Genomic DNA, 11,365 nt, shown 5'->3' on the forward strand with positions numbered 1-11,365 from the left:
GTTTTTCCATTCTTCAGGAAGTTGGCAGTTTTTCACTTTCTGTTTTTATTCTTTTTAAATAAAATATCTACTAGCGATCATATAAATGAATAATAAATAAATAAATAAATATAAATATAAATAATAAATAAATAAATAAATAATAAATGAACTAGATGCCAGAACATAACGCACAATAGACTCAGGCAGTGACAAATCAGCACACCAAACACCATTACCTCTTTAGAATAATAAAAAATGATCAAGGCACTTACTACTTATGACCATCCATGCTTCTTATTTTCTTCAAATGCTAAATAAATAAGAAATTATCAGTTAATACAAATATCTTTAAAATATAATTCTCATGTTAGACAACAGAAACATTGCTTTTCCACACCATGTTGTAGCATCTTGCATATCATGTTATGACAGAAGATTTTTCCATTTGCAGACCAAATACTTTCCTCATGTAACACAATTCTCACCTGTATCTATGGCACACACATTTAAGTGGTGTTGCTGATTTTTATATTTTAGCAACCCTTCCAAACAAATAAGTTTACCTGGCATAAATTAAGCAATTTTTGACTCAGCAAGCCCAAAGTTTACGTTAGGAATAATCCTCAGTAAACTTTTTTTTTCCCCCTAGAATTTTAGTCACAATGCAGTTCAGCTACTTGTTTCACCAATGCCCCGCTGATCTACTTTTGAGAAAAACTAGCTTCGTCGTGTCTTGAGCCATGGATGTGAAATCTAACCATCAGACAGTTTTTCTCAGAAGGGCACCATAATTCCAGTGAATGAAATATGATTTGCATGTGTTTAGATTTTAAATTTTAGAAGTTAGTATTTCCAGTTTGGATACTCAGTGAGCTGTCCAGATGGCATGCACATCATCAGTAATGGAGCACACTCCTCCTAGGTGAAATTTACAAATCAAGCCAGACACTTCTTATAAAAAAAGAGAAAAAAAAAAAATCAACAAAAACACAACAGAAAACAGCACCTGGCATCTCCTCTGTTACTTCCAGAGAAGACTCTCTGGCACTAATCTGGGAGAGAATGAACAGGGACTACAATAGGGAATCATGATTGGCAATATAGCTAACAAGGTACTGCCTGAAGACAGTATGGCAAGCACTGAATTGAAATGGGACTGGCACAGATTGCAGGGATTCGGACACGGCTATGCAAACCTGAGAACTTCCTGCAACTGTGAAGCACATGTACTCCCATTTGCAGCCAAACAGAGCCAAATCTCAGATTTTGGATTCTAGCCTCTCTGTTCTCTGTACCTGTGAAACTTCCTGGCGAAGTTCCATAAGATGCTGGAAGATTATAACAGAGCAGGATATTTTCCTGAAATTGAATTTTTGTGAAGTGCTTATAAGCTGCAAGAGAGATGGTGAGAAAATTCATAACCCCTGCCTTCCAAGCAGAGCTAAATGGTAAGGTCAATGACCAAAGAACAGAGAGGAAGAAAGAACTGCTTTGGATTACCGTTTGTCTTACAGCACTGTCATGTCAAACATCATGCAGAATGGACAGCAACAGGCATGTCTTTGCTTTAGTTTTTACAGAGTTACAAAGCATAGGCAATGTTAATTCCAGTTTTCTAACAGCTGTCTCGACTTTATTGCTTAAATACAGGTACTCCTTAAGTCAACATGTGCAAGAGATAGGAACACAGGATTTGGCTTAATTACACACCCATGACTCAGTTATTGAGCAGCACGCTTGGTTTAACAGGAAGCAAAGAACAACCTATCCAGGTAAAATCATACGCACACGATATGGAACAAAGCATAGCTATCAACAAGGGGAACAGGTCTAAGGCACTGACCTTAAATACTGTACACACTCACCTTACTCTCCTAGAAACCAGCAACCTTAAAAAAAAAAAGAAAAAAAAAGAAAAAAAAAAAGAGATAAGGTGACATTGAATTCTCATTTTGCAAGCACAGCTCACATTCTTTTTTCCTGAATATCTGACCTTATATTTGACTCTGAGGACTTTCCAGCTGCATTCCAAGTCCTACATCACACCTCTATGCCCTTTGTGCAGTATTTTTGTAGTTTCAAGTGCCTGAAAACTGTGTTAGTGGTATGAAAATGCAGGCATGTGCTTCAGGACCCACTGTGTGACATGAAGGCACATAAGAAGTTTGAAGCTTCAAGGCCTGATGAGACAGTTTCATATGGCTATGTAGGGTGGAGTCTTACCTATACTGGCTGCTATACTCCTGGCATGCAGTATCACTCAAATCACACTGATATAGATGATATAGACATAAGCCTACCAGAGAGATTGCAGCAGCTTAACAGTGGGAACCAAAAGCAGCACACTGCTAAAGCTCAGTTCTTGGGTCACTTTTATTTCCAATGCAGAATCAGCTTTTGGTATGAATGAGTATTGAGGTTGTAGGGACAGCTCAGTGAATGCTGGCCTTGAGTGAAAACAGCTGTAGTTGCTCAGAAAGAATCACGTGATTTTTGACTGAGTTTGCAGTTTATCACCTATAATATCCATCACAAAGAGTTCCTTGATACCATTCATTTCAGATGTTGTTCAAGGAACTTTCATAAAGAAATCAGTTATGTTTCAGCTGAGTTTTACTTCTCTCACTGGCTGGAAAACCAGAACGTCTGCTACAATTCTGCAATTCTTTTAGCTGTTAATTGAGACCACAAAACTGCACTTAGATTGGGCCCCATGATCTTCACTTACACAGAACTTGTTACTTAACTACTCAAGTTAGATACACTTCTGAGATATTTACAGGACTGCATACTAATTTCATTTCATGTTTTAGCATCACAGTTTAGCTTTACTGAGATGAGAACAGTATTAATTAACACATTAAAAGACATTAAAATAAACAAAAAGGAAAACATAGGAATATTTACTTGTGCTGGACGTAGCTGGATGTAGTACTACAGGAATTCTTGTGTTTGTATCTGAGTGCAACTGCAAATGTACTTTCCCTGAGAACTGCAGTCAAAATTAACTTATGTCTTCATGTACTTTCAAATATAAAACAGAACTTAATTTGCCACAGAAAAGTTGATGTGAGAGACTCTAAGACTAAAAAGTATTTTGGTAAACAATATTATGCTGACTTGGAAAAAAAAATAGCATCCATCACCCCACTGGAAAACATTTCATTCAGAAAGTTTCCATTACCTTTAACGATAAAGAGCAGTGCAACATTCATTATCTCTGTGAAAGACATCTAACAAAAGATAGAGACACTCTGAATAATACGGAAAAAAACAGCAGCAAGCATAGGTATTACAGATCTGATGTCTTCTTCATACTGTGCTCATTCTAGAAGTGCTACCTAGTGTTTTGAGACACACAGATGCTACCTCAGCTTCAATTTTAAACCTAAGCTTGGCCTGATCCACAAGGAATCTACCTGGAAGACAAGGGATCACAGTGCTGGAACACCCATCTCTGTACAGAGCTGGGCCCCATTAGCCCTGCTGAACCCCTAAAGTTCCTCATTGGCCCTGAAAAGCTACAGGAGGCCTCAACACTATGTTTTGCAATCCCCTGCGTGTGGACTGGCACCAGAAAGGCCTGCATCCTGGCAGCTTGGGCCTGGCACAGTCACTGGCTTGAATGCTGAAATAGCACCCAGCTGTTTCTAAGTTCAGCCTGGCTTTGGAAGGAGCACAGCTGCGTTCACACTGCATGCTGCCAGAGCTAACAAGGCATGCTTGGAACCCTGCATGCAGCCAGCCATGGCATCTCTGCATTTGTGGTGGTTTGTCTGGGCTGTAGGCTATTTACCCACAAAGTATTTACACAAGTAGCCAAAACGGTTGGAATGCACTAAGAACTTCATAATATTGCTGGCCTACTGCATCACACTGCTTTCCTACATGATATTTTAGTAGCCATGTTGCTGGAAGGAATTCACTTGCAAATGGTGCTTCTGTTCCACATGATAAATGGAAATCCATGGAAAATTCTGTTTCTTTCACCCTCTCAAACCATTTCAATAGATCGCCAACACTCTTCTCTGCAAAAAGGAAACTGCTAGCTTGATGTTTCGAATAATTAAGTCTTTAGCATTCCCTAAGCTTCCCCTCCATTCTATGTTCTCTGTGTGCCTGCCTTGCTTCTCTTTTTCAGTTTTATTATACTACTGTTTGCTGCAGCATGGGTTATCTGGTTTCCCAAGAGCTGAACAATATTATCTATTATATTAACATTACTCAGAAACATTTAACATTCACTGGAAAAGAAAAATTAAGAAGCATCATGCGGCAAGGTAAAATTCAGATCTTAATGCTCTTTCAGTTACGTGGAACTTTAAATAAATATTTTCTCCCCATTCAAACATCTGTTCTCTGCTGAGCATTGCTTACGTAGCTCTTACACTAATCCTCAGTCAACAGATTCTATAGGAGAAAGCAGGAAGCAACAAGAGACCACAAACAGGAATCTTTCAACCGTGAAGACTGAATCTAAAACAGTGGGGATTCAATCACAAATTCTTAGAACTAAGAGATGACCTCAAATCCTTGCACAGCTGTTACAAGTGCTGATCTAAAGATGAAATTTAGCATTTAAAACTGACCTAACGTAGTTACACAAGATGGCAGTTAATTGAACAGTATATTCTTAGATGCATCTAGAAGCAAAGGAATGAAAGAACAGAATGAGAGGCAGAGCAGAATTCAGCAAGCCTGATATGATGTGCCCATGAGACAGGACAGATGGGTTTGCACTTTTACTGATAATCAGCACTATGCTCTCAGTTTACTGTCCTCTCAATGCAGCTGAAGTGTTCTGAAGGTTTTCTAGTTCCAAACTCTCCACACTTTAAAGTCCCCATGCCTTATAACTACAAACATGGAAGAAACATGCATTGCTGTTGATTCACTTAAGCGTTTGTATTAAAACAGTAATTTTTCAATAAACTTTTAATAACTGTAATTTGTACAGTGCCACTAGACAACAAGAGAAAACAAAAACAAAAAATTGTTAGAAGTTCTACATGCAAAAGAGTGTTAGTTTCATTTATGTAAAATAACCCAATGAGAAGAAAATCTGTGATCTGCTTAGGTGAGGGAAGCAATATCATCTGTGCTCTTCAACAGCTATTCGCTGACAACCTGTCTCCTCTCCTCTGCTCCCTGAGAGCTGTGATCAAACCGAATCAAGGAAATGGGTCTTTCACTGCAAAAAGAAGCTTAAGCAGGTCCCAGTTCTATCTGTCTACAAACACACAGACCCAATGAGTCAGGAGCTTCAAACCATGCATTGCTTTGCCTTTTGCAAGCAAAATCAAACAGAGTGGCCTATGGCTCTGAATTAGCCACATTGTCAGCAGGTGGAAACAGCAAAATCTGGGGTCAGGGTCTATATAGGCACTCAGCATCAAGATTATACATAGCTAGACTTACAGTTATAATGATTTGTCTGACCGCATGACTAGCTGCCACTGTGACTCATAAAATAAGTTAATGTTGATATGACAAATGACAAGATTTAATTTTTCCTCTAAAGCTCTTAACACTCACCACTGATGTTCTAATCCTGCGGAATCATCCACGCTTAGCTTTAAATCCACACTTTCATTCTGTTAGTCTACTTACTGATGCATTTATTTACTACTTCAGAAAGTTTGCAGAACTGTTGTGCAAGTGTGGCACTAGAGTTTCTCCCATCCACTACAACTTTTTGCCTATTCCTTTGCCTTCAGACACATCTTATGTACTATCCCCAACTTCTCAGAAGAATCTGCAGTCTTATGAGGGAGAAGATGTATAAACACAATTACTCCTTCAATCCACTTCAGGAGCTGACATCTAAAAAGATGTTGAATGCATTTGTAACAGAAGCGCCAGGAAGCAGCATTCTTTACACAGAAAAGGACTGCTGATGTTTTCCAGCACCTGAGTGGTTATGAGAGTGAAAGAAATTCGTGCTGTTTAACCCCTCACATAATTGGGGTACAGTACAACTCTAAACTTCTGCACAGACCGCTAACAGAATCTCCAAGGAGCAACTGGGAGCAATCAAACCAGAACCCTACTGCTCCCTGAGCAAACAGAAATGGTAGTTTCTGACCTGGCACGCAAACTACATGGCTAAGTCATACAGAAAGAATGCTGCTCTACTTGGCTTCTCTTAGAACTGGGGTTTCATGATGGTCAGTCAAACCATCAGGGAAACAGATTGGCCAGCACACTGATTAACACTGTGCATGGGACATGGCACGTGATGCGAGTCCACTGGAACCAATTTTCTCTTTCACTGCAAACTCTTCTGAAACTAACACTTATTGATATGATTTACTCCATTTCCTCTTTCTCTCTATGAGGGTTACAAAAGACTGACAAAAACTAAACATTTCATTTATGTGTTTGTCTTGATCCTTTAAGATCTCAAGACAAGAAATACTACCAACACAACTAGACATGCAAAGCAAACCAACCAGCCAACAACAGCACACTCAAAATAGAAACTGGAGCCCATTTTACATTTAGTTGGAGCCTACATAGCATTCTTTGCTGTCTTTTTCAGGCTGATCAATTGCAGGGAGAACAAGCCACAGTAAAAAAAAAGTAGGCACAATAAATGACCATGATTCTGTGATTAAGGACTTGAACCATCAGAAGTCACACATAAGGTATGAAGAAATCTGGAGGTCTAGATCTTCATTTTTTAGCAATACCTGGGGACCTATCTGCAAACAACAGACCCAGCAAAATGAGCAGAACTATTAACATTAAGTATGTAATGGCCCACCTTTCACTGTGCATTAAGCTGATTGTCAATAATTTCTACACAAGGCAGATGACCAATAGGTACTTCACTGAGTACTCTAAGAGTTACTTTATTCTAAAAACAATTATTATGCTTCTAATATGGAATAATTATTGCAGAATGCACAATTAAAATAGGAAATTACTCTGCTTAGTTTCCTGATGCAGTCAAAATTGAGGATGACAGCCAGTGCCTCATTTCTTTTGTAATCATTTGAATTTTTTTATTTCTCTATTCTCAATATGTATAATTTACTAGAAGACAGTTGTGGACAAATACAGTAAATTTGCACGTTAGAAGTTTACCATGCACTTATACCCTGAAATTGAGTATAAATATATCTGAGCTGCACTGCTTTCTGGTATTAAGAGTTGCCAGAGATAAGTTTCAGCTGACATGAAGATGTGAAAATGTGACAATATCACTGAGTTTTTTAAACCTATTTTTGCTCCCATGTGAGTGCAAGGACCAGATCAATTGCTATCATTCCTCCTTTTTTTTTTTAAATATTGGTACTATGTGCCTGCAAACTATACCAAAGAGTATTAAGCCATAAATTTACAGGCATGGGTAATCTCCATCTTCTCAGAGCACAACATATATAGAATTGAAAAACAGAGCTGCTTTTTTTGTTTTTTTAACAACTGAAAAATAAATTCTTATAAACAGTGTTTTATCTCAAGAACATAAGAATGGTAACATGTAGTCACAACATGGTACGTGTAGTCTCAGAGCAAAATATTTCAAATAAGTGCTATTTGACTCACAGTTGGCTGATCAGCAAGTAAACAACAGTCCTTTCCAGATAAACTGCGCACAAATCTTTCACTGTTTATATACAGAAAGACATAGATATTTAGACACACATAAAACTCATTTTAAACTACTTCTGATTACACTGATTTTTCAGAAGCTGTTTGTGAAACAGTACAAGAACAGCAAATAGTATCAGCTTGTCCTCAGGCAACAGCTTCCGCTTGACTACCAGTTTTCCATTTATATTTGTGAGAACACTGAGCAAAGAGTGTCCTTAGGAAAGAACCAGGTAAGTACTGTAAATAAGTATTGTATGTGTCTCATGGAAGAAGTTGAGTGGTGGGTCTAACATCACTCTGCAAATGAGCAAAACTGGGGATATATGCAGTCCAGTATTTAATCTCACTCCAAACGCAGATTCACTTCATTTTCCTGAAATTATTATCCAATTGTTTTGTAATATGCATTTGTTCTTCTAGCTTTAAAGTGATATTTTTAAATTTAGTGGCCAAATACTATTAAAGAAAGTGCCATATGGAACACCTGCTGTGCATAGTTTATAAAAGACAATATGAAGACAGTTTCTCTGACACGTTCTACCCATAACCAGTCTAGAGTGTTAATGTTAGGAACCCTTCCCTTTGTAGAACAGATGGAAAAAGTAGAGGATGTACAAAAACTCACAAAACCTTTTTCACACCAATGCTGTCACAAATATGGTTCTAAAGTTCAAACCAACACCTCTCTCATTTAGATGCCCTATTTGCTGACATCGTCAACACTCAAGAGTCTGCCTCTTTCTTTCCTTTTATCAGTGCAGATGTCAGGAAGCAGTGCTATTATACCTGAGGGGGAACAACGCAAGGGTAGAGAACAGGAAAAATAATCTTCTCTATAATTCCTCACGAGATCTTTTCACTTCAGTGGTAAGAAATTTGATTAACAAAACAGGTATAGCACGCACAGCAAAACAAGAAGAGGCGATCTTCTTCCACTACACTTTTAGTCAAGACCACGATCAATACAGTCTGCATATCTCTGACAGATGCACAGCCCTCTCAAACTGTGCTTTATTGCTCTCAGAGCCTGGCACACTTGCTGAATGTTTCCCAAGCAGCAGTGATGCCTACGAAGCTACTCACAGGATGGACCTGGGCACTGTTTCAGTGACTGGGAACAGACAGTTCCCAAGTTGACGTAAACGCTTGCATAACCGGTCAAAATGCCCCTCGTTTTGCCATGGCTTACAATAGCCGCAGGAAAAGCTACTGTGAGACTACTGCTAGAAACATGCAAAAGGTCAAATGTCTCCACTGCTCTTGACTACACGGTTCTTTGTTTAACATTCTGCACTCTCCAGGCTTTTGTATTTTAATGCTTCTGCATCCCACGGCATAATTGTGTCTTTAAAGTGATTTTATAGTTAAGCAGCTGCAAAACATCCTGAGGAACCAACTTCAGAGCCATGCTGCTGGAGAAGACTTTGAAAAAAGTATGAAAGAGTCTTTGAGGATATTTCTTGATGTTTAGCATTAGCTGAGATACAAGCACATTTTTCTGCCAACTCATACCAAAAGCTTTCAGCACCAGTTTAAGAGTGACAAGAGCTGTTATTATTCTGCTCTTCCAGAAAATGTTACTTGGGAAATCATTAGAACAATTTAGCAGCCTTGTAAAGGGTGCAGAACAGAAGAATGGGCAAGACAGGCATACTTGAGACTACTAAAGGGGGAAAAAAAAAACCAAACAGCCCTGTAATAGGGTTCAAATGGAATTTTACTTTGCAATATGTGACTCTCAGCCTCTACTTTCTACAGTGATATAATCTTACGCAAAAAAAAAAAAAAAAAAAAAAAAAAAAAGTGTGAAGAACTAATTTTCCATATGGAGAACTGATTTTCTTGAATGTGCAAAACTTTAGTAGTATGTATATCTGAATCTCAATTCTCATGAAGACAATGGAGGAAATCCCTTTCATCTAAAAACACTTCTTTCATTCTTAAGAAGCAGGCAAATTCCAGTTGCAAGCAACTGACTTTTCACTACGCTGTCTTTTGAACCCTTCTGGAAATAACTTTCACATATGAAGCTTAAACAGTAAGGTAGCTTTAAACAAGATCTGACAGCATTTAACTGCCACATCACCTTCAGATAAAACTTGCCATGGAAAAAACACAACTGGTTTTACCAGTTATGGCACCTCACTACACAAGAGATCCCCATAGCTTTACGGTGAATTCCTTTTGTATCAGTATTAGCATAAATCTCAAATCATAAAGTCACTAAAGTTAAACCAATAGGCTAATAGGGTATTCAAAACGTTAACATCTAAATGAGATGTTCCTAGACTTCATGCTAAATACTAGAATCAAAACTACAGCTCCTCAGCTAATGCCAGGAAGAAAACACTATCAGAAGGAACTTCCACTCCCTGGAACTCTGAATAGAGTTGGAAAAGAGTAGATTAACAGGGAAATCAGGCGAAAGACCATAAACAAATCCAGCCTACTACTTTCTCTGCCCCAACGCTTTGGAAAAGTGATCAAACACTTTCAACAACAGCTTTGTTGGACCAGAACAGCTTACTTCCAAGAAGTTTGCTCTGGAACAAGAGCAAGTCCAAATTAAACTAGATCCAATTAGCACAAAACTCAAGGAGGAAGATATACGAATAAAACATAAGGAAAACAAACAAATGAAAAACCTGAACAGGTGCTTCCCAGAAACAAATTATTGCCTTGCTCTACAGCAAGGCTTGTGGATAAAGGAAAATGGTAGTTAACCAAACAGAAGAACTACACTCACACCAAGCTCCAGAATATCAACATGGTGTCATCTGGGACAGGGGACTCCACGGTGCACCTCTGAGATTGTCTTTCTCAGCTATAAATCAAAACTGGATGCACTGAGGCAAAACTGAACGCTCAAGGACTCATACAGGCCCTGAGCCCACAGCACCAGGTGACAGGAGACTTATTTACACTTGGTGCTGAATGTGTACACAGTACTACAAGCTAAAAAAGACCACAGCACCCTTCATACTCTCCTCTTACTAAAAACTGATTAACTAATTTTCTTCTTTTTATTCTAACCCAATGTATGAGATTGACAGCACTCACACACCAGTGTGATGGATGCAGGTCTGGTTATCGAGATCAAACAAAACAAGCTCCAAATGAGAAGTATTCTGTTACAATTATTCCAGTGCCGCCAGCTGTAGGTGTCCGCTGTGCACCTGACCCTGCGCAGGCACCAGAGGCACGGCCCCGGGGTCACAGTGGCGGGCAGCCCGAATTTTAACCCGGCAGCAAAGCCGGAAACCACGGAGCAGAAGCGGCCGTTTTCCTCCCCATCCTCCCCGCTTCCAGTGGGCACCGAGCCAGGGAGGATGTACGGGAGGAAGGGAGGCAGAAACGGATAAATGCAATAATCACGATGAGATAACCGCCTGGCGGGAGAGAGGGGGAAGATGCCATCTTGCACCTCGCCGATTTTAACCCGGAGGGCATCAGCGCCTCAGGCCCGGCCGCCGCGTCGCCTCCTTCCCCCCTGGGCAGGCAGGCGGGCAGGCTGCGGGGGGAGGCTGCCCGCCACCGGCAGCAGCCGGCGGAACCCGTTTCCCCAGCAGGTCCCAGCGCGGAGCCCGGCGGGGCCCCCTTCTCTGCACTCACCTTGCCCGCGGCCGAGGAGCGGAGGGCAGGGCCGAGCCGGAGGCACCGCCGCCACCCCTCCAGGTGTTCCAGCGCCGCCGGCGTCACGGCGCCGAACGGAGCCGCCTCTGCCAGCCCCGCAGCGGGGCGGAGTCGCGCCGCCACCCGCCCAGCGGCCGAGGCGGGAGGGCGG

At 40.3% G+C, this 11,365-nt stretch overlaps 1 protein-coding gene across 4 annotated transcripts in view; it reads right to left on the minus strand.

Annotated features, from left to right (window-relative positions):
* The window catches only part of ICA1 (islet cell autoantigen 1), a 66,472-nt gene extending 55,159 nt beyond the window's left edge, over positions 1–11,313 (minus strand). For all 4 annotated transcript variants that reach the window (XM_052696443.1, XM_052696442.1, XM_052696441.1 and 1 more), the window contains exons 1-3: positions 11,194–11,313; positions 1,848–1,871; positions 255–292 (exon numbers count right to left, since the gene is read on the minus strand). In XM_052696443.1, coding sequence (XP_052552403.1) covers positions 255–271 — 17 coding nt within the window. In that variant the 5' untranslated portion in view covers positions 272–292; positions 1,848–1,871; positions 11,194–11,313. The remainder of the gene's footprint in view (positions 1–254; positions 293–1,847; positions 1,872–11,193) is intronic.
* Positions 11,314–11,365: the final 52 nt, after the last annotated feature.

The sequence above is a fragment of the Tympanuchus pallidicinctus genome, unplaced genomic scaffold (genome assembly GCF_026119805.1).
Source record: "Tympanuchus pallidicinctus isolate F22 unplaced genomic scaffold, pur_lepc_1.0 scaffold3, whole genome shotgun sequence".
NCBI classification, from domain to species: domain Eukaryota; kingdom Metazoa; phylum Chordata; class Aves; order Galliformes; family Phasianidae; genus Tympanuchus; species Tympanuchus pallidicinctus.